Source organism: Miscanthus floridulus, chromosome 17 (genome assembly GCF_019320115.1).
Source record: "Miscanthus floridulus cultivar M001 chromosome 17, ASM1932011v1, whole genome shotgun sequence".
NCBI lineage: Eukaryota > Viridiplantae > Streptophyta > Magnoliopsida > Poales > Poaceae > Miscanthus > Miscanthus floridulus.
In genome coordinates this window covers 93,181,981-93,205,717 of record NC_089596.1, presented here as the reverse complement: position 1 = coordinate 93,205,717, position 23,737 = coordinate 93,181,981, and the positions used below count along the sequence as shown (strand labels likewise).

General features: G+C 43.1%; 2 protein-coding genes across 2 annotated transcripts; both read left to right on the top strand.

Annotated features, from left to right (window-relative positions):
* Positions 1 to 860: 860 nt before the first annotated feature.
* LOC136515996 (protein S40-6-like) lies at positions 861 to 1,277 on the top strand. The gene has a single exon (XM_066509422.1). The coding sequence runs from the start codon at positions 861 to 863 to the stop codon at positions 1,275 to 1,277; it is 417 nt and encodes a 138-aa protein (XP_066365519.1).
* Positions 1,278 to 1,965: 688 nt separating this feature from the next.
* Positions 1,966 to 2,808, top strand: LOC136518846 (protein S40-1-like). Its single transcript, XM_066512531.1, has one exon. It carries the CDS (start codon positions 2,019 to 2,021, stop codon positions 2,469 to 2,471), a length of 453 nt encoding a protein of 150 aa, XP_066368628.1. The 5' UTR covers positions 1,966 to 2,018; the 3' UTR covers positions 2,472 to 2,808.
* The last annotated feature ends 20,929 nt before the right edge of the window (positions 2,809 to 23,737 follow it).

Below are 23,737 nucleotides of genomic sequence, written 5' to 3'. Positions count from 1 at the left end.
AGTAGACCAAGTATGAAAGGTGGGGGGTGATGTAGACTTTTTCCTTTCGAAATAGATTAAGACTTAATGTGATAAAATTAATTAGTATGCAGTCGATTTAAACAAAGTAAATATTCTCTTGGTACTATTTTCATTTCAATTTAATGACGTATTCTAGTGCAGTGAACCAAATAAAATGATATTCCCAGCCTGGTTCTCCAGATTTAATGAACGAAACAACAAGTTGTTACATGTCTTGAGCCCGTCCCTGTGCAGCTTGGCTGGTATATGCGAGCCAAGCTCCCCTAAGTAGCGAACCAAACATGCTATATGCGAAGCCATATTACCACCACTTGCCCACGCAATCAACCATTAGCAATACGCAAATTTCATAGGAAACCCGGTCTTCCCAAATTTCGCCCAAAACACCCGATGGAACCGTTGTTGCATGCATCTCAGACGTGGCCGCAGTGCTTTGCATACGCAAACCACCAAATAGGATGGGTTCCTTTCCGACGCGGCAACACGGCGTGCGCTGTGCGCATCATCAGCACCGTTGCGCGTTGCCGTGTAGCCTGGGTCGCTGGGAAACGCGTGTTCTCCCGGCGCCGCGTCCGGCGTCCGCGGGGGTATGGCGCCAACGGGATCACCCCCCCACTCGCCGCCGTCGCTTTCGCTAGGCGTGCGGAGTTCACCCTGTCAGCATCACGGTCGCTCTCGCCGAAATCCGTCGCGATTCCGAGCTTAAGACGCGAGACACGACTAGCAAATTAGCAGTCGCCGATCCACCCCGTTGGGGGTTTAATTTCGCGGTATAAGTACGGCTCTTGCCGCACTCGCTCGGTGCTCTCGGCCTCTGCCCCCCTTCCGCCATCTCTGCCATGGCAATGGAAGAGCTCGACGAGTTCGAGGTGCTGTGGCCGGAGCCGGAGACCTGCCACACGCACGAGCCGCCGCCGCCGCCGCCGAGCCTGTCACCTTTGCCAGTGCAGCCGGCGCAGCCATCCGACGCGTCTGCAGCGCGCTCTCGGCCCGTGGACGTTCCCGGCCCCAAGGCTGCCCGCTCCTGGCGCTGTAGCAGGCCGAGGGACGACAGCGGTGACCATGACGACGACAACGGCAGCGCGATCGTTCCGCCACACTTGCTGCTGTCGGCCGGCGGCTGGCGGCGGGAGGAGGAGGCAGAGGCGGCGGCGTGGACGGTGCGGGAGTCCGTCGGCCCGCCGTGCAAGCGGGCGCGCGACCTGCGCCACCTCCGCGACTACGTGCTCCGGATGACCGGCTTCATTGAAGGGTGACGTAGCCGCACGTGCACGGTGGATTTGTGGTGTACCGTGTACCTAGCTCGATTTGTACTCACGGTCAATTTAAATGGAAATCAGTACATGGGAGGCTACCGATTTGGGCGTTGGATTATTTGAACCAGACGACTCTTATTACCTTTCTCTTGACGGCTCCGGCACACAATTAATCATCTGTAAATACTAGCAATAAATAGTAGTAGTGCCGTGTGACAATTCTGTCCAGCTGAGTTGATACTGTGTGCTGCTGCTAATCAGAGTTCTGCACGACGGCTCTATTCACTTATCTTATAATCTGTCTTTTTTCAACTTATTTTTAGTTGAAACAGTATTTTTCTCTCATAACAAATCAGCCGAAATAGTATTTCGACTTATTTTTTCAACGAATGGGTCCGATATTTTTTTCTCTCTCTTCCTCACAATACACGAGCATCAAACCAACTGGCAGAGAGGAGCATCCGCAGATACCAGGTGGCAGCTCACGAGAGGGGGTGCACCGCACTCCAAATCAACCGGCCCCTTCTCTCCTTCCTTCCTTGTCGCGTATACCCAACAGGCCAACACAGTGCCCACTAATGCCATTGCAGTAGTCTTCCCACCCAAGGAAGAGTGCTTGCTCGCCAAGACACGCCACCGTCTCCTTCCAAAGCACACCGCTATATATTCAGCCAGCTATGGACGTCCATCCCTGCCCGTCCTCGACGGCGAGGCCATCATCGTATCGTATCGTATCATATCATGGAGGAATTCGAAGAAGCTGAAATCCTATGGCCTGCAGCCGGCTCCGACGACCGTGCCAACGGCGGCGAGGAGGAGCCTATTCCTTGTTCAGTTCGTCCCGAGGCGGCCGCGCCGCGGCCAGCCGCCACCGCTCCGGTCGAGATCTCTCGCCGGAAGCGGCGGTGCCGTCCCTGGCCGGCGTCGGAGTATTACACCACCACGTTTGATCAAGAAACCGACGCCGCCGCCGACGACGAAGAAGGTCGTCGTACCGACGATGCGAAAGGGACTACTAGCGACGGTTTGGTGATCGTGCCGCCGCACGTTCTTCTTGCACGGAGGAGGCTGGTGGTGGGTGGTCGGACGGCGGCGTACTCCATGTGCGCCGGCAAAGGGAGGACGCTCAAAGGGCGGGACCTCCGCGATGTCAGGAACCTCGTGCTCAAGATGACCAGATTCATCGAGGAATGAACATGCAGTATATGTTTGGCGTCGCATGGATCGACAAGTTTGCAGCAAGCCAAGCACCCGTAGCAGAAGCCAGAAGGGTAGAAGAAGATGACGAACTGTTCACTCGGTTGATTCGTGTGATAATTTGCTAGCTCATGTAAAATGTAAAATTTAATGTACAATTGTACATAGCTAGCTAAGAAACTGATGAGGGTGTGAAAGTTGAAAAGAATAATTAAAATGCCAGCTGCTATTGTACTGCATCAATGTTGTATATTGTAGCGCTGTAAGTTTGTTAGCATTTCGGCTAATCATAAGACGAGGGGGAAAAAAAAAAGAGCTGCGTGAAAACACGTAACCAGCTGGTTTCACTTTCCATGAACTGTTTGAACTCTGTAGTAGAATATTGTTGGTCCTTGGAAAGAATAGACCCTAGTTCAATAAAAGCATTTGCCCGAAAGGCAAAGTGGCAAACAACTAGGCATGATCTTTTTTTTTTCCAAAACACAATACATATGCTCACACGTATATACGCACCCTTATTCATATGAACGCATACACACACTTCACTTCAGTAAGTGCCTCCAAAAAAAAGGTGCCGAAAGATTTTAAGATTGTCATATATATAAACATCGGTGCCAACGAGCACGACTTCTACATGTGAAAAAAAGTAGTGTTATATTCTAGAATAAATATAGAAAAATACGAACTCCTGCATCAAGTCAGCCACTTGAATCCGGGTGAACATGTACGTAGTTCCACCACAAAAAATCTAGCCAGTTGAGCTACACTCAAATGGCACAGCTACGCTTGATTGGCTACTCCCTCCTACATAAATCATTTCATTTTTGTGGTCTTAATTAAGTCAACAGTTTCGAATTCAAGATTTCGAGTCTTCTTTTCGAGCGGGTTGCTAAAACTAATACAAATAAATTTGTTTCAGATATGGATCTGAATAGGTCCCTGTACCTTCTTTACAGGCATGTCAATATTGCCAATTGTTTTCACTATTATAGCTAAGAAAACTTTAGCATTGCTAAACACTGCTATTTAGCCATGAATTTATTTAGCGCCTCTATGACCGAGACAAATATTCACTCACTACAATAGATAACTACATTATATGCCTATCCATTGTGTTTTTTACTTAACGCATGGTGTATTGAAACATTGAATAGTTATTTAGTTTGTTTACTGTTGAGTGTTGGTTATATTCACGAGTATGTTGATTGACTGAACAAATGTGAAGTGATGAATAGGACCTAAACATGTATTTGAGTCAGTGGCGGAACCAGGGAGGGGCCAGCAGGGCCCTGCCCCCCCCCCCCCCCCCCCCCCAGCACAGTAGATTTTGTTTAATACCCCTATAGATATTTGAATTTACAGCACAACAAAGTAACTATTCACTCATTTTTTTATTAAAATAGTGTAAAAATATATAAAAAGTCGTTGAGAGATACACTTGTGTATATTTTATCACACTTAAAGATGTCATCATATTTGTCCAGCCCCCTTAATCAAAATCGCTGGTTTCGCCATTGATTTGAGTATTTATTTTCATGAAATTAATTAGTTCCATGTCTTCATAATTATTTTTTTAATTAAGAATCTTCATGTTTTATGTAAAAACGGTTAAATAAAATAGACGTTGTTATATCCTGCTATAGTTTATATATAGTTTAGCCTGATATTTAATACATTGATTACAAATATATCATAACAAAATATTAGTAGTAAAACTAGTATTTGTGAACCGGGTTGATATCCAAAATGAGAAGATACAAAGTGTACTGATAACTTAAGATATTTTAGTTAATGAATGGCCTCTTATAATTCTTACGCTAGAAAATTTCCTGCTTAGAGTATCTGCACAGCTACTCCCTCTAACCTAGAATATACTCGGTTTTTTGCAGTTGTCCTAACTCCTAAGCCAAATTATTCTAAGCTTGACCAAGTTTAATTTACCACTTTTATTATCTGATAGATGTTGAGACTTTTTCAGCAAATTTGGTTAAGCTTAGATGGTTTGATTGCGGATGACCGAAAAAATCATTGTATCTCAAGACGGAGGAGGTAGTCATCAGACGTGCAACAACAACAAACGTGCAATTCCTTTCCAGCAATCCCTTCTCTCCAATTTGCGGTTGGCTGATAATTTGGGGGTCTCTCTTGGTCTTGGGCACTTGGGCAGCCAAGCTAGGCAGCTTGCGTGTACAAGAGGCACCAGTGATGGATGGATTGAAGGAATGCATTTCCGCGAGCCCGGAGGAAAAGGTCAGGGCTCCGATAGCAACCGGCCACGCATGCGCTTCCATAGGAATGGGAATTTGTAGATGTCATCACGCCATGAACTCGTACGGATGCATGAGTTTTTTTCTTTCTTTTTTGGAATAAGGCTTAATCTTTTTAAACAGAATTGTACGAGCTGCTGTCACACTCACACACACGAGCTGCTGTTACACGCATACGCAGCAACATGGTAATCAATTTTTTTATTTTTTAGTCTTTTTTTTTTTGAAAAATATTCACATCTAGGCTGCTGAGCCTTTATTTTCGTTTGCAGACCTAGAGCTCGACGCCGTGACTCAAGGCGTCGAGGTAACACGTTTCAGCACCCCGAGCCATAGCGTCGAGCATCAAACTTTGGGTTACCGTGGCAGATGGCGGGATGCAGACGTGGCACCTCAGCGTCACGAATTATGACCTCGGCCTCGATGCTATACAGCATGTTCATTTGGTCGTAAACGATCGTAAATTTTCAGTCAAAACATTATTTTTCTCTTATACCAAATCAGCCAACAATAATAATCCACAATCATATTAGCTACGGCCAAACAGGTCGATAGATCCTGACCCCGAGGTCCGGCACGTAACATATGAGGAAAAAAGACATGTCATGCATGTTTTCGTGGGCTCTCATCCTCTCTGCGAACGAACCCCAAGGAGTCAAAAGCCTCATCCGTAGATGCTAGTTCGAGTACTAGCTCGTAGCCTAAGAACAGCGTGCATGCAATAGCTAGCTCTGATGGCCTACTAGCACAAAGTGTTTGTCCGTTTATTAAAGAATACAATTCTAACATAATATTATATTTTATTATCTTAAATTTAACTAAATATAAATAAATAAATATCGATATTTATGATATTAAATAAATAGTATCATATCAGTTATGAAATATATTTTTATAATATATTAATTTAGAGTCGTGAATAGAATAACATTCACTAGAAACATGATCAAACGTGAACCACTTTAATTGCCATACAACATGTAGTTGTATTCTTTTTGAGATAGAGGTAATCTCTTGTATATTTTAGTAAAGTCCAAGTATGTTTGATCCCTTGATATATAATACGATACTAAAAAAAAGGAACGGAGAAAGTAGTTCAAAGGCTGTTTTTATAGACCCGTACAACCACTTAGCATTTGTGAGTAATACTGTTGTGCTTTACAGCAGAAAAAAAAATCTCAAAAAAAATTATAGCTTTATAAATTCGATAAAAGGGTAAAAACATAAATAAATTATAGCTTTAGGTTATGTTAAAGTAGTTGTCACTAGATACTAGGAGTATGTTATGTAATTGAGCCCTTGTTTAGTTTCACCCCAAATTCTCAAAAAGTGCTACAGTATCTATCATATCGAATGTTTGTGGTCCGTGCATGAAGCATTAAATGTAGACGAAAAAAACTAATTGCACAGTTTGGTGGAAAATTGCGAGACGAACGTTTTGAGCCTAATTAGTCCATGATTGAACACTAATTGCCAAATAAAAACGAAAGTGCTACAGTAACCCTAAATTCCAACTTTCTGAAACTAAACACGCCATGAAGTTTACACATTTGCAGTGTACATCGTTAACCCCACGCATGTCCTAGCGTAGGCATGCATCAAACACTGGCATTTTGGCAGCTACCCTCCTAGCATGCACGCAACCTGACACGCAGGCAGCATGCATGTCTCCTGCCTCCATCTTTAAAAGAAGTGCATGCTTAAAAAAGAAATCTTTCACATTCAACTATAGTTGTGCACTATATAGTCCTGGTCAACATTCAATTAAATTTACAAAATGTTGGTATACAATTGATCACCATGAATGCGGTTGCATCAAAAGGTTTATTTAGTTAAAAAATATTGGTCAAATTATTGATAAAAAATAAAAAAAAAATTGATTATTGCTATATACAAAATACCTTATACTATTCCTATGTAAATTATATACAAAATACCTTATAAACTTTTAAGACTAAAATTATATATTTATTTTGGATGGAGATAGTATATTTTATTTTTGCAATGTAAATTAATAATACTCTAAATAATGAAAAGATGAGTGTATGTTGTAGGAGTAAATGCACTATGTAGTTAGAGTATGCATGCATACAGTTGGTCCACCAACAAACTGAGGGTGTTTGGCATAGGTCCCAGGGACTCTGCCTCCCCCGTGAAACCACTGTAGCAGCACTGCTGCTACAGTGTTTAATTGTGAATATTTTCCAAAATAAGGACTAAAAAATAAAAAAAATCGGTAACATTCCCATGCAAATTTGGGCGGTCATCGACCTGCGGCATCGTGGGCTAGGCCCAGGACGTGGCCAATGTTGAAGTTACGTGGCCGCATGGTCTTTATTGCGAGTGCTGGGCCTAGCCCACTTTGCCAGAAGTGAAGAACACTGAAACAAAATACCACTTCCCGCGCTCGCGCGTTGCTCCTCTGCAGGTCCGTGAAGAAAACTGAAACAAAAGCGACATCCCCCACGGAGAGAAGAGGGGTAAAAACTGAACATACCGATTAATTAATGCAAAGATGGATTGCTTTGCCGAAAAACAATTGATGGACGGACGCTTCCGAGGCCGGAAATCCAGGGAGCCAGGGCGACCGGCTTGCTTGTCGTAGCGGTAACGCCGCACACATACCACTGCAGAAATTAATCCCATGTCGTCTGTCTGGATGAGTTGTTTGCCCTGTTCGGTTCAGTAAAATAATAATTTTTTTTTTTCATAATAAATCAACATCAGCATTGGTATCATCCGTTTTTTCCGCCAGCCGAATTAGATCAACAACGGTCGCCGTTCCGGACAAATCTCCCCCCGATGCCCCCCAAAACTTTCAGACTCAGCTACCATCTCTCAATAGTAGTTCTACCGTTCAATTTCAGGGTAAAAACATGTCCAGCCGAGTAGTGCTACTATATGACTACTACTACGGCACCGTAAAAACAAAACGGTTAATTACATGCACATGGGCGTTAAGATTAAACTCAGATGGTTAAAAGTCCTGAATGTGCTGGGAGTAAACTTTCAGACAGGTCTACTGCCCTTTTGTCCCTCCGCTGGTGCTCGGATGCTGCAGACTGTGGCGATAGATCATAGATGGCAACAAATGCATGGATCCAGTTCTGGTACGCAGTCATTGTTCCTTTGTTCACTGTATATTTTGAAGCAGTCGTCAAAGACATGCTTCTGAAAATAACATGCAGTTCCCTGCCCTACATTTCTTTAAATATAGGTCCAGTTCGATTTGTTGAAATTTGACTGAAACTAACTGAAAAATATTGTTCTGGCTGAATTGTTGTGAGAGAAAAATACTGTTCCGGCTGAAAAAAGAAGCCAAACAAGTCGGCTTTAAGGTAAGCCGAACATGGCCATACAAGCCTAACATTACGTGAAAAATGGTTTGTAGCAACGGGAGAAATTCTTTGTAGGAGCGTCTGGTGATGGAGCCGCCCCTATAGTGACGTGCTCGGGAGCCACGAGACCAGCCACCCCTACAAATAAAACAGCAGGGACGGCTGGTGATACGAGCCACCCCTATAAATGAGTCGGATTTGTAGGGGCTGCTCACTCACTAGCCATCCCCAGTGTTGCTATTTGTATGAGCGGCTGGTGATTGAGCCGTCCCTACAAATGCCCTGCGTATAAATACCTGTGATTTGTAGGGCGGCTCAATCACTAGCCGGCTCTACAAATGACCCACATATAAAACAAACTGCAGCATCTTCTTCCTCCTCGGGTCACTCACTCCAACCCATGAAAGAAAGGTGGAGAGACCTTGGACACCTCTAAAAAATTGCTCTACTAAGGAAAAAATATTTTGGTCTCAAATCCTTTGATGGAGAGGTTGTAGAAGGTTAGAAAATGTTATTCCACCTTTTTTAAAAAATTTAATAGTTGATTAGTGAGTAATTAGAGTTTTGCTTTTCTCTCTCTTCTATGGTGCTTGAGCTATTTATGAAGCAAATTAGACTCAAGTTTTGAATGTACTTGGGTAAATTAGGTAGGGGAACAAAATCATACCCTTATTTGGTTCATGTTTCTTGATTTTAGTGAACAATTAGTTAGTTTTATGGATATTTTATGTGCATGTAGATCTAGATCTAGGGTTTGGTTTTTTTATTAATTTTGTTTTTGTAAATTTATGTTTGATGAAATTGGACTAGGGTTTGCATGAAAGATATTGGGTAAAATATAATTGTTGCTAATTATTGTCTTTAAAATTATTTATTGTAATCAACAAATATGTATTTTAATTACTCCTCTACCATGGTTTGTTTGTATGCTTTATGTAATTATATTTGATTTATATTCGTATATATATCTGAAGTATATACAATTATTCTCAAGTAATAATTAATTTGATTCATTTATATATATATGAATAAGTAGTTCTTTAATGTTTGTTTTGTTGTTGTTGTAAAAGATGGAGTACTGAAAGGATCTAACAATGCCTAGAGGGGGGTGAATAGGCGTATCTAAAAAATTACTGCAAATGCTAAGTTCAAATCTGTCAGCCACTGTCGGAAGTCCCGACGTTTGGGTCGGAACTCCCGACGTTGTCAGAAGTTTCGACGCAAACGTCAGCAGTTCCGACGCCTACGTGAACTACAAAAGTAGTGCCAAATTTAACTTTGCGGATAAACAAACTTACAACCTCACTTCCTAGTGGTTTGGTGAAGATGTTGGGTCACTCCCTTGACGCCGTAATGCCTCCAAACCGTAGATCGAGTCCAAACCCTAAAATGGAGATTTTGGAGACAAGGAGACAAACACATACAAGTAATCTCAAGCAATCACAACAACAACAAGCACGCAGGACACAAGGATTTATCCCGAGGTTCGGCAACCCCACAAAGGAGCTCCTACGTCCTCGTTGTTGAGGTGACCACTAAGGTCGGAGTCTTTTCCACCTCCTTGCCTCTCTCAAAGTGACCACAAAGGTCACTTGAGCTTTCCACTAAGAAATCGAAGGGTGATACAAACTTCCCAAGGCTCTTCCACAAGATGGAAGCTCTAGGGCAACGCCTAGCCGGCTAGGGGCAAAGCCCCAAGAGTAATAGACGCAAAATCAACCGGCTTGACGAAGAAATCAAGTGCTCAAGCTTTCCAAAGTGATGCTCTCACTTAATCCACTCTCCTTTCACTCAAAACCTAAGAGAATCGAAGATTAGAGCAGGGGAGGAAGGAGAGGGGTGCTTGTGTTGCTTGGGAGCTGTTCAGCATGAAGTGAGTCAACTGTGAAATGAGTCCATAACAGTTAGAAGAGAAGAGAGGAGTATTTATACTCCAAGTAAAAATCCAACCATTCAGATCTACGTCGGGAGTCCCGACGCAGATCCTGGGACTTCCGACGAAAGCAGAAAATACTGTTCCTAAAGGGTCAGAAGTCCACGGGTGAAAGTCAGTGTCGGAACTCCCGGCAAACGTCGGGACTTCTGACGGTCGGAACTCCCAACGAACGTCAGGACTTCCGACAAGCACAGTTAATCAAACAGCCAGCACTGCTGAGGCCGGGACTCCTAGCTTTGGTCAGGTCAGTGTCGGAACTCCCGGTGAACATCGGGACTTCCAACGGTCAGAACTCCCAGCGAACATCGGGACTTCCGACGTGCACAGACAGCGAGCAGTCAGAAGCACAGGTGTCGGGACTCCTAGCTTAGGTCAGGACTTCCGACTGTCAGGAGTTCCGACTTACGTCGGGACTTTTGACACCAAAAGTCACAGAAAATTATTCTATGTGCTCGTGAAGTGCTAGAGTGACACTCTTTTGATTTTATTTAAATGCTTGAGCATTCTATCTTCCTCAGACCAACTAAACTTGCATCCCTCTTTATAGTGCGGCGGATCCTAAACTCAAAAACAAAATTAAAACCTTTGGAGATCATTTTGAATTCGTCCGCCTTTACAACTTCAAGAATTGAGGGATTCCATTTCATCTTTATCAACTCTTTGAATCTTTCATGGGACTAATAGCTGCAACATATCTTATTAAGATCACATTAGTCCCTAATTTGGATGTCATCAATACACTAAAACCCACATAGGGGGCAAAAGCACTTTCAATCTCCCCCTTTTTGGTAATTGATGACAACCAACTTAGGCTTTTATAAGAATGAAAGATTTTAAAACTTTTGAACCCCAAAATTTATGGAGAGCTCCCCCTTGATGTATGCATGAATTTGAATTTCAATTTGAAATCATGTATACATGATTGCATACACCAAGACAAAAGCTCCCCCTAAATTTTGCAATCCGTGGGGTGCAACAAGTATGTGTGAACAAATAAGTATCGGTGAAAAAAGATGCAATATGACATGTTATTTCACACAACAAGTAAAAAGAAGTATGATGGGCAAGATTTCAAAGTAGAAACTTGAAGAAACATATGGCCATACAAAAAAAACATTCATCATGACAAGTAGAGATAAGCACAAGCAAATACGATAGATTAAAACATAACTTATCCTACAATCATCCATCACACTCATATAAATAGATAGTTGTCCATCACACGATTGCCACCACACGACATAGTTCATACACGCTAAAGGTTTTAAAGTTCCAAAACATAAAGACCAACTAACTTATTACAATAAATCAAAGCCTAACACTCCCTCTTTGTCAACAAGTGCCAAAAGGGGTAGGCCTCATGAGAAACCAACTACTCATCATCGGAGTCATCATCATCGCCTTGGTCACTTTCCTCACCATCACCGTCTTCTTCATCATCTTCTTTCTCTTGATATTCCTCATCGTCTTCAATTGCTTTCCCTTTGCCATGTGGGCGAGAAGAAGCATCATCGTCGTACGCCGCACAAGCCTCATCATATAAAGCCAACGGATCACGAGGAGGCACAAATGGCGGCGGAGGAGAAGATACAATTCCTACTTGTTGTTCCAATCGATATAGCCTCTCTTGCATGTCGTGCTCATGCTAAGCACTAGCACAACACTATCCAAACATGTAGGTCATTAGAAACTTGAACTTGCTGGGCTTCTTTCTGGAGGAGGACGAAGAGAGGGGCTCATCACTGGATGACCGAGCAGCAGCAGCAGCAGTGGTGGCAGCACCACGGCGAGAGCGAGAACCCGAAGGACCTTTCCCTGGGGCATGGGCTACCTCAGCTTTTTCTTTTAGTTCTCTAGCAGCAATGATAGAGGTCTTATTGGATATCTTGAGGACCTTATGCTCAGAGTCATAGGGAAAACGGATGCCAGACACATGCTCTATGATATGCATGATGTATGGTGCATAGGGCAGGTGCTTCACTGGATCCTCAGAAGCAACATGAATCTTATACCAGATATAGCGGCTGATGGAGAACTTCTCAAACTCATCTCCAAAACGCTGAAGCACCTTCTGTGAATCATCACGAAGAAAGGTGGAGTCACCTACCTTTGGATACAATATCTGTCTCAGGATGTTGTTCAGAACATAATAATATGGCTTCAGAAATGTGGTCTGTCCATCAGCCCTATGACCCTCAAGATACATGTGTTGATATTCCTCCAAAGCAAGATCCTCATACTCAGTTAGCTGATTTGCAGTCTGGTTGTTGTGACCCAAACCTAGAAGGCGAGAGAAATTGACAAAGTCCACCTTATAGTGCTTGTCTTCCGTGGTCCAATGAATAATGTCCACAGCACCGGTCTGGTCTCTCTCATGATGATAAGAAGCATAAAACTGACAAATTAGCTCATTGTTCCAATTCTTCCGAAATGCTAGCAGGTAAGACAACCCCATTGATTGTATATCTCGAACCATCTGCTCCAGCTCGGGTTCCTTGTACTTGCCAAGATAATATGCATCAATGCACTTCATCTGAAGGACCGATGGCTCCTTCAAAAACTTCCGATAAAGAATGGAATCATAGAAATCATAATGGAAGGGGTGCCAGAAACGATACTCAAGGCAAAGATCTTTCTCATCCTCTGCATACAGGTTCCTTGCTCTGTTGTACCGGATGTCCTTGACTTGGTGACGATAATCCACTGGAAGGGGAGGCATCCATCCATCAGCTGGATTCGGAGCCATGGAGGGCTCCCACATGACCGGCGACACATCGGTGAATGGAACAAGCTGAAATGTCCCCGGCGGACCACGAGTCGAGGTGCGAAGCGGTGGAACAGTAATGGTGCGTCTGGCACGATCCAGCGCTTCCTCTTCTTCATCAACCATCGGCTCAGCCCCAACAGGAGTAGGAGCAAGAGGAGGGGCAGCAACAGGAGGAGGAGCGGCAGCCGATGTCCCCTGGTCACCACAGCCACGGCCATGGCCACGGGAAACACCAGCACCACCACGCGAGTAAGATGCCTTGGTGCGGCCAGGCGGCTTGGGAACAGCGGCATGATCTTGAGTCTTCTTTGAACGCTTTTCCCGATGGCGCGAGGGACTGCTACCGCCTTCCATGACTTGAAACGAGAACAGAGGAGATGAAAAGAAATGAATCACAGTCGTCGATGAACAAATCCACGGGCATAATCTCCTCCACCAATGGAAACTCCTCCACCAATGGAATCTCCTCCACACCAATGATAAGAACACCCCAAACCGAAGAAAATGAGGGCACAGGCGGTGGAAGAGAGGGAGGGAGGGCGGTCAGCACTACCAGCAAGACCTCCGGTGGCGGTGGAGGAAGGAAGGAGGCCGGAGGACGAGGTAGGGTGGTGAAGGGAGGGGAGGGCGCAATGGGGCAGAGGTGGCGTCGGTGTTGAGAGGAGGGAGAAAAACCAAACCGCAGTAAAAAAAAGGACGGGGCCGGTTAAAATGGAGTCGGGTAATGAATCCGGCGCAGTTAGATCTGTGTCGGAACTCCCGGCGTACGTCGGGACTTCCAGCGGTCGGGACTTCCGGCGTGAGCCAGGACTCCTGGCTGTCAGGACTTCCGACGAATGTCGGGACTTCTGACGCAGGGAAACAGAAAAACACCTTAACCTGCACTTGCTCTGCCAAGTGGGGCAACAATATGATGGACACACATATTTTCACAGGTGACTAGATTTCATTCATCCAATACAAAACAATAGTCACTCATGAAAATTACAAAGTAGTTTTTGAAAGTGGCACACAATGTTTTCACAATCCTTTTCTCCTAACTAGATCAAACAAAATTTGTGTGCAAGGGATCAAGCCACGTTACAAGAATCAATGATATTTAGTTCACTCCTCAAAGCACAAAATCTTGACTCATCTAGGGGCTTTGTGAAGATATCAGCTAATTGTTTTTTGGTGCTCACATGATGAATGGCGATATCTCCTTTGGCTTCATGGTCTCTCAAAAAATGATGCCGGATGTCTATGTGCTTTGTTTGAGAGTGGTTTACGGGGTTGTTTGCCAACTTAATGGCACTCTCGTTGTCACACAAAAGTGGAATCTTGGTTAACTCACATCCAAAGTCCTTTAGTGTTTGCTTCATCCAAAGTAGTTGGGCACAGCAAGCACCGGCCGCCACATACTCGGCTTTGGCGGTGGACAAAGCAATGGAATTTTGCTTCTTAGAGCTCCAAGACACCAAGGAATGACCAATAAATTGGCAAGTTCCAGTAGTGCTCTTTCGGGTTACTTTGCAACCGGCATAATCCAAATCAGAATAGCCAAGTAACTCAAAAGTGGAGCCCTTAGGATACCACAAGCCAAGATTAGGAGTGTGCACTAAATACCAAAAAATTCTCTTAACGGCCATCAAATGACATTCTTTCGGATTAGCTTGAAATCTTGCACACATGCACACGCTAAGCATAATATCGGGCCTAGATGCACAAAGGTAAAGGAGTGATCCAATCATGGAGCGATATACCTTTTGATCGACGTCCTTTCCTCCTTGATCAAGATCAAGATGTCTATTGGTTGGCATGGGTGTCTTGATGGGCTTGGCCTTGTCCAAGTTAAACTTGTTTAACATGTCATTGGTGTACTTGGTTTGACTTATGAACGTGCCATCCTTGAGTTGCTTGATTTGAAATCCAAGAAAGAACTTCAACTCTCCCATCATGGACATCTCGAACCTATTTGTCATAATCCTACTAAATTCCTCACAAAAAGCCATATTAGTACTACTAAATATTATGTCATCGACATATATTTAGCAAACAAAGATATCATTATTGACTTTGCGAGTAAACAAAGTAGCATCGGCCTTTCCTATCTCAAAACCTTGTTTGAGTAGGAAATCCTTTAAACAATCATACCAAGCTCTAGGGGCTTGTTTGAGCCCATAGAGCGCCTTGTCGAGCTTGTAGACGTGGTTTGGATACTTGGGGTCTTCAAAGCCCGGTGGTTGCTCCACATACACCAACTCAGATAGGGGGCCATTGAGAAATGCACTCTTCACGTCCATTTGATATAACTTGAAATCATGATGGGCGGCATAGGCAAGTAGAATACAAATTGATTCTAGCCTAGCCACCAGTGCATAGGTCTCCCCAAAATCCAAGCCTTTAATTTGAGTGAATCCTTGAGCCACCAACCTTGCCTTGTTCCTTGTTACCACGCCATGCTCATCTTGCTTGTTGCGGAAAACCCACTTGGTTCCAATCACATTTTGCTTGGGTCTTTCCACCAAGGACCAGACTTCATTCCGAGTGAAGTTATTTAACTCCTCTTGCATGGCTATCATCCAATCCGGATCATCAAGTGCCTCTTCCACCCTACGAGGTTCCAAAGGAGAAACAAACGAGTAATATTCACAAAAACTTGCTAAATGGGAACGTGTAGTTACCCCTCGTCGAATGCTCCCCAATATGTTATCAACGAGATGATCCTGTTGAATGGATTGATGCACTCTAGGATGTGGCACTTGAGTTGATCTTTGGATAGGGCCATCATCATCATCATCACAGTCATGATTGATTGGAAGATCACAATCATGAGCTTGCGGAGGGTTGACTTCACTTCTTTCTTCATTGTTGAGTTGTGGTTGAGCTCGCTCATTATTGACACCATCTTCATGAGATTGACCTTGTGCTTCATTTGATCACCCATCTTGATTGTTTCTTGTTGCGGAGGCTTCACCATGTTCATTTGATGAAACATGATGAATGGTTGGATCAAGATCATTACGCACAACATGGTCTTCATCTTCATCTTCAACGGGCTTCACTTCACCAATAGCAAGCTTCTTGATTGCTTCATGTGGGGCTTCCTCATTACCTACATTCTTAACATTGACTTGCTCCTTTTGAGAGCCGTCGGTTTCATCAAAAGTCACGTCTACCGCAATTTCAATCAAACCGGTGGTTTTATTGAAAACACGATATCCATGTTCGTTAGTACCATAACCAAGCATGAAACCTTCATCAACCTTTGGTGCAAACTTAGAACTTTTGGATTTCTTGTTAAGTATGAAACACTTGGATCCAAAAACTCTAAAGTAGTGCACCTTAGGCTTTTTACCGGTTAGAAGTTCGTAGGCGGTCTTCTCTCTTATCTTGTGAAGATATAAGCGGTTGATGGCATGACATGCCATGTTGACCGCTTCCACCCAATAATTAGTTGGGGTCTTGTACTCATCCAACATTGCTCTTGCGGCTTCTATGAGCGTTCGGTTCTTCCTCTCCACAACACCATTTTGTTGTGGAGTGTATGGAACCAAAAACTCATGCTTGACTCCTTCTACATCAAAAAACTCTTCAATGTTGGTGTTCTTGAACTCCATCCCGTTGTCACTTCTAACTCTCTTGATTTTGACATCAAACTCATTTTGGGCTCTTTTAGCAAACTTCTTAAAGATTCCTTGGACTTCACTCTTTTCACGCAAAAAGAATACCCAAGTGAAACGAGAATAATCATTAACAATTACAAAGCCATATTTGTTACCACCAATGCTTATATAAGCAACGGGTCCAAATATGTCCATGTGAAGCAACTCCACTGGCCTTTCGGTTGTCACAACATTCTTGACGGGATGTTTAGCTCCAACTTGTTTTCCCGCTTGGCATGCGCTACAAATCCTATCTTTCTCAAAAGAAACATTTGTTAGTCTAAGGATGTGTTCGCCTTTTTGAAGTTTGGCCAAGTTCCTCATCCCAGCATGGGCAAGTCGGCGATGCCATAACCAACCCATGCTAGATTTTGCCATTAAACAAGTCTTGGGATTTACTCTATTTGATGTGAAATCAACTAGATAGAGTTTCCCCTTTAAATAACCCGTAAATGCAATAGAGGAATCCTCCCTTCTATAGACTTCCACACCCTTATCCATAAAGAAACAATTGTAACCCATCTCACAAAGTTGTAAAACGGACAACAAATTGTATCTCAACGAATTCACAAGTAAGACATTGGAAATGGAATTATCATTTGATATTGCAATTTTACCTAAACCGAGTACTTCACCTTTTCCATTATCACCAAACACAATATTTCCACTTTGATCATGACTTGGTTGAAATGATGTGAACATGTCCTTCTCTCCGGTCATATGATTGGTGCATCCACTATCTAACACCCAACTTGTTCCACCGGAGGAATATTCCTACAAAAACAAATTATGCTTTTGTTTTAGATACCCAAAAAGATTTGGGTCCTAAGGGGTTAGTCACATAAAACTTGGGCACCCAAACACTCCTCATAATTTCCTTTCTCTTTTGGGCACCAATATACTTAACCACAATCTTGCCATCCTTGCCCCAACAACACATATAGTCACTAGCATAGCACCGTGGAAGTGGTGCTTGTGGCTTGAGGACATTGGATTGCTTTGTCTTGATTGTCTTGGTATTTGTAGGTTGAATCTTTGGAATGTATACCTTGTTGTTGGCCTTGCATATAAGCTCATCAAGAGCAACGCCCTTGTTGAACTTCACACAAGGCACACCATTTATTATATTCCTTCCATTTGCCTTTCTATCATACCTATTGTAGCCAATGCCTTCCTTGATTGATGGGTGCCTTGATGACTTATATATAGTCTTGTTAGATTGCTCTTGACACTTACACCCATTCTTCAATATCATCTCCAACCTATGAATCTCCTTGTTTTTCTTCTCTAACTCAACAAGGTTAGTTGCATATGCATTTACATCAATTTTATAGCATCTTTTACAACCATCACTAGTGGAGACATTAGAGACTTCGGTTGCCTTAGGAGAAGTTGAAGTGCTAGCCCAAAGAGTACTATAGTTTAGCTCAAGATTTTGATATTTTTCTTTCAAGCTTGTGAGGCTTTCTTGAGCTATACTCTTTTCATTCTTAAGGTTAGCTATTTGATCATTAACCGAGGAATGTTCCTTAGTCAATTTCCCAATTGAATCATTGGCTAAAGACAATTCAATGGTTAACTTCTCAACCTTCATCTTTTCCTCGGCGATAGATGCTTCAAGTGCAAGGTTTTTCTCTCTCTCTTGAGTAATTATATCTCCTTGCAACTCTAAGCATCTATCCCTCTTCTCTAGTTTCTTCATTAGCATTTTTATTTTAGTGAAGGCCTTTTTACCAAATTTCTTTATCATGGTTGCTTCAATTTCTTCTATGTTATCATCACAACTATCATACTCATCACTAGAGGAAACGGGTGTAGTATGTACCTTCTCCCCTTTTGCCATGAGACAAGTTGGGGTGTAGTAGTCATTGTCGATGAGGTTGGAGAAGAGCCTCGGTGATGAAGATAGGTTGGAGAAGAGCTTTGGTGGTGAAGTTGAGTCGGGGAAGATCATGGTCGGTGAAGAAGAGTGGTGGATGGCGATGTTTGTGGCTCCCTTCTTCTTCTTCTCATCATCACTTGAGTTACTATCACTTGACTCCCATTCTTCCCCAAGATGAGCTTCACCTCTCTTCTTGCCTTTGTTCTTCTTATCTTCATCCTTGTCATGCTTGTGCTTCTTTTTCTCATTAGGACAATCGGCTATGAAGTGACCAACTTGACCACATCTATAGCAAAATCTCTTTTTGAACCTTCTCTTACCATCACCATAGGTCTTGCGGTTGCTTTTCTTCTTCATAAACTTTCTAAGATTTCTAATCACAAATGCAACCTCCGTATCGAAATCTTCTTCTCCACTTGAGGAATCATCCTTCACTTTCTTCTTCTTTTCTTGACTTGAAACTTGACCTTCATGTTGTTGAGTTGCTTTAAGGGCGGCACTCTTGTTGAATCCCATTGCATTAGGATTTTGATTATGAGCATTGATTGCATCTTCATCTAGACACTCATGATGCTTGAGCTTTGAAAGAACTTCTTGAGGTGTCATCTCATCATAACTGGGCCTTTCCATGATCACGGACGCTAGCATGTTATTCTTGGCTCTATAGGTTCTCAACATCTTTCTAGCAACTTTGTTGTCATCCCATTCGTTGCTACCAAGAGCTCTTATGCGGTTGACCAATGCCATGAGCCTATCAAACATGGATTGTGTTGTTTCATTTTGCAAGAATATAAATCTTTCCAATTCACCATGAAGTAACTCTATGTTGCCTTTCCTCACACTTATATCTCCTTCAAATGATACTTTCAAAGTATCCCAAATTTGCTTTGCACTTTCCATTTCATTTACTTTTCTAAACTCATTCGGAGCTAAGCTTGACACAAGCAATGCTATGGCTTGTGCATTTTGATGAAGGTTGTGCACTTCTTCTAGAGTTATCTCTCTATCTTCATCGGTAGGAATCATCACACCAACATCCACAACTTCCCAAAGTCTTGCGGCTATTAGATGCATCTTCATCTTGTAAGACCAATCGGTGTATCTTGTTTCATCAAAGTGAGGTGGCTTGCCAATATTGACGGACGGAGTATGGAGTGTTGAACTTTTCATGATTTGTCCATAGTCAAAACTCATGTGTGAATATATTCCTTTTCCATGAGCATGCTCACCGGCTCCAATATCACTAGCGGCATCTTTGTTTGCTTCATTCTTGTCACTAATATCATTCTTGCCACTTATTGCATCATCAACCTTCTTGCTCAATTCTTCCTTCAACTTGCTCATCTCATCTTGCATCTTTTTCATTTCATCTTGAAAGAGCTTGACTTGAGTACTCATCAACTCTTCAGCTATTTTCTTGGCCATTTCGATGGCAATGGCTTGCATCTTGTCGGTCTCCAACATTGTTTCTTCTCACATGGTGAAACGCAAAGAGAAGACCTTGCTTTGATACCAATTGAAAGGATCTAACAATGCCTAGAGGGGGGGGGTGAATAGGCATATCTAAAAAATTACTACAAATGCTAAGTTCAAATCTGTCAGCCACTATCAGAAGTCCCAACGTTTGGGTCGGAACTCCCGATGTTGTCAGAAGTTCTGACACAAATGTCAGCAGTTCCGACGCCTACGTGAACTACAAAAGCAGTGCCAAATTTAACTTTGCGGATAAATAAACTTACAACCTCACTTCCTAGTGGTTTGGTGAAGATGTTGGGTCACTCCCTTGACACTGTAATGCCTCCAAACCGTAGATCGAGTCCAAACCCTAAAATGGAGATTTTGGAGACAAGGAGACAAACACATACAAGTAATCTCAAGCAATCACAACAACAACAAGCACGCGGGACACAAGGATTTATCCCGAGGTTCGGCAACCCCACAAAGGAGCTCCTACGTCCTCATTGTTGAGGTGACCACTAAGGTTGAAGTCTTTTCCACCTCCTTGCCTCTCTCAAAGCGACCACAAAGGTCACTTGAGCTTTCCACTAAGAAATCGAAGGGTGATACAAACTTCCCAAGGCTCTTCCACAAGATGGAAGCTCTAGGGCAACGCCTAGCCGGCTAGGGGCAAAGCCCCAAGAGTAATAGATGCAAAATCAACCGGCTTGACGAAGAAATCAAGTGCTCAAGCTTTCCAAAGTGATGCTCTCACTTAATCCACTCTCCTTTCACTCAAAATCTAAGAGAATCGAAGATTAGAGCAGGGGAGGAAGGAGAGGGGTGCTTGTGTTGCTTGGGAGCTGTTCAGCACGAAGTGAGTCAACTGTGAAATGAGTCTGTAACAGTTAGAAGAGAAGAGAGGAGTATTTATACTCCAAGTGAAAAATCCAACCATTCAGATCTACGTCAGGAGTCCCGACGTAGATCCCAGGACTTCCGACGAAAGCAGAAAATACTGTTCCCAAAGGGTTAGAAGTCCACGGGTGAAAGTCAGTGTCGGAACTCCCGGCAAATGTCGGGACTTCCGACGGTCGGAACTCCCGACGAACGTCGGGACTTCCGACGAGCACAGTTAATCAAACAGCTAGCACTGCTGAGGCCGGGACTCCCGGCTTTGGTCAGGTCAGTGTCGGAACTCCCAGCGAACGTCGGGACTTCCGACGGTCGGAACTCCCAGCGAACATCGGGACTTCCGATGTGCACATACAGCGAGCAGTCAGAAGCACAGGTGCCGAGACTCCTGGCTTAGGTCGGGACTTCCGACTGTCGGGAGTTCCGACTTACGTCGGGACTTCCGACATCAAAAGTCATAGAAAATTATTCTATGTGCTCGTGAAGTGCTAGAGTGACACTCTTTTGATTTTATTTAAATGCTTGAGCACTCTATCTTCCTTAGACCAACTAAACTTGCATCCCTCTTTATAGTGCGGTGAATCCTAAACTCAAAAACAAAATTAAAACCTTTGGAGATCGTTTTGAATTCGTCCGCCTTTACAACTTCAAGAATTGAGGGATACCATTTCATCTTTATCAACTCTTTGAATCTTTCATGGGACTAATAGCTGTAACATATCTTATTAAGATCACATTAGTCCCTAATTTGGATGTCATCAATACACCAAAACCCACATAGGGGGCAAAAGCACTTTCAAGTACAAAAACTCTTGGATGTATGGTTCGTTAAGGTTCAAGGCAGGTTTCCGTGAAGAGGTGGATAAATTTATTGAAGCCGCAAAGAAACATGCAACGACGTTGACAGAGAATAAGGATACAATTATTTGTTCCTATAAAGATTGCAAGAACCGTATGGCATGGACAGATGTGAGGATTTGTTGAGGACTACACAGTGTGGATTCATCATGGTGAAATGGTTATTGTTAACGATGAGGATGAGGAGGAATACAACAACAAAACCCTAGAATCCCTGTCCTAATATTCAGTAGAGCTTGATGCACGAATGGATCCTAAGTTTGGCAATGAACAAGGTGATAATGATGGTGGTTGGGATGGTAACGACGAAGGTGGTGCCAATAATGATGGTAGAGCACGTGTCGGGGATAAAGATGATTTAGAGGACATGATTCGAGCCCTTGGACCAGAGATTTTACTAAAGAGTCCGAAAGGTCTAGAAAATTTGGAAAGGATAACAAAAGCATCAAAGGAGACTGTGTATGGTGTTGAAAAGGGTTGTCCGACACATTAGACAATGCTATGTTTTGTGCTTGAGCTACTCATCCTGAAGGCTAAGTACGACTGGTTAGACTGTAATTTCAATGATCTATTACGTCTCCTGTCATGGGTGCTGCCACAACCAAACTTAGTTCCCGCCAACACATACCAAGCGAAGAAGGTCATAAGTCCATTAACAATGAGGGTTGAAAAAATTCATGCATGCCCCAACCATTGTATACTTTTTCGTGGCGTAACGTTTAAGTCACTGGATAAATATCCCTGGTGTGGGGCCAGCCGGTATAAGAACAATGACCTTTATGTTGAGGATGAAGCCTCCATGGGGAAAAAGAGGAATAAGAAGGGTACAAAAAAGGTGGTACAAGAATCTCACCCCCTAGAGGACACTCCATTAGGCAACGATATAAAGTAGAGAAGAATTCCTACCTTGGTAATGTGGTACCTGCCAGTGACCGACCGCTTGAGACGTATCTTCCTAAACCCTAAAGAAGCCGCACTCATAACATGGTGGGATGATGAGCGCAAGGCGGATGATGATAATATTGCACACCCGACTGATTGTAGTCAGTGGCAAAGGTTCGATGAGAAGCATAAAGAATTCAGCGATGACCTAAAGAATGTACGGTTTGGCTTGAGCACCGATGGAATGAATCCCTTCAATGAGAGGATGAGCGACCACAACACTTGGCCAGTGATCTTGACCATGTACAACATCCCAACGTGGTTGTGTTAGAAGAGAAAGTACCTTCTCATCACTATTCTTATTTCTGGTCCTAAACAACCAGGTATTGATATAGACGTGTTCCTTGAGCCTTTGATACAAGAAATGGAGAGGCTATGAAGGCATGGGGAGCTGATATACGATGCGTTCCGAAAGGAGGACTTTATATGTAGAGCAATAATATTTGTTACTACCAATGATTATCCCATATTGTTTGCTTTATCTGGACAGATCAAAGGAAAGACATGATGCTTGGTTTGCTTGGATGATACTATATGGGTGTACCTAGATGCATCTAAAAAGATAGTTTACCTAAGGAACCGATGCTTCTTAAAGATAAGTCATAAGTACCATACCAAATTGTTCTTTAGATTTTATAACAACACTCTAGAGATTGAACCCCCTCTGGAGAGACGTCATAACGGAGAACACGTGTACAGAATGGTGAAAACATACGCGTCGTTTATGGAAAGAAGAATCTAGAAGGGACAAATAGAGATAGAAGCACACCTCCTGTCGAAGGTGTACCTTTCAAGAAACAACTATCTTCTCTCAGTATCTGCCTTATTGGCCAGACTTGGAGGTCCCTCAGGCCTTTGATGCTATGCACGTGTAGAAGAATGTCTTTGAGAGTCTCATTGCTACCTTGATGGACACAGGCAAGTCAAAGGATGGTTTGAAATCACAGAAAGACATGGTGCAGCTAAATGTGATGCCACAGCTTCACCCGATATGTGAGGCTAATGGAAAATACACTCTACCTGCGGCGTGCTTCAACCTAACACTAGATGAGAAGAGAGTTATATGCACTTTCCTAAGGGGGTCAAAGTTTCGATTGGTTTTTCAGCGAATGTGAAGAAGCTAGTGTCAATGAAGGACTTATCAACAACGTACTGTAAGGCTCATGATTGTCATGTAATGCTGACTGTGTTTCTACCTATTACAATCAGGGCTATAAAGCCAGAGTTCTTGAAAATGGCCATCACCCGCATGTGCTACTTCTTTTCAAAGATCTTAT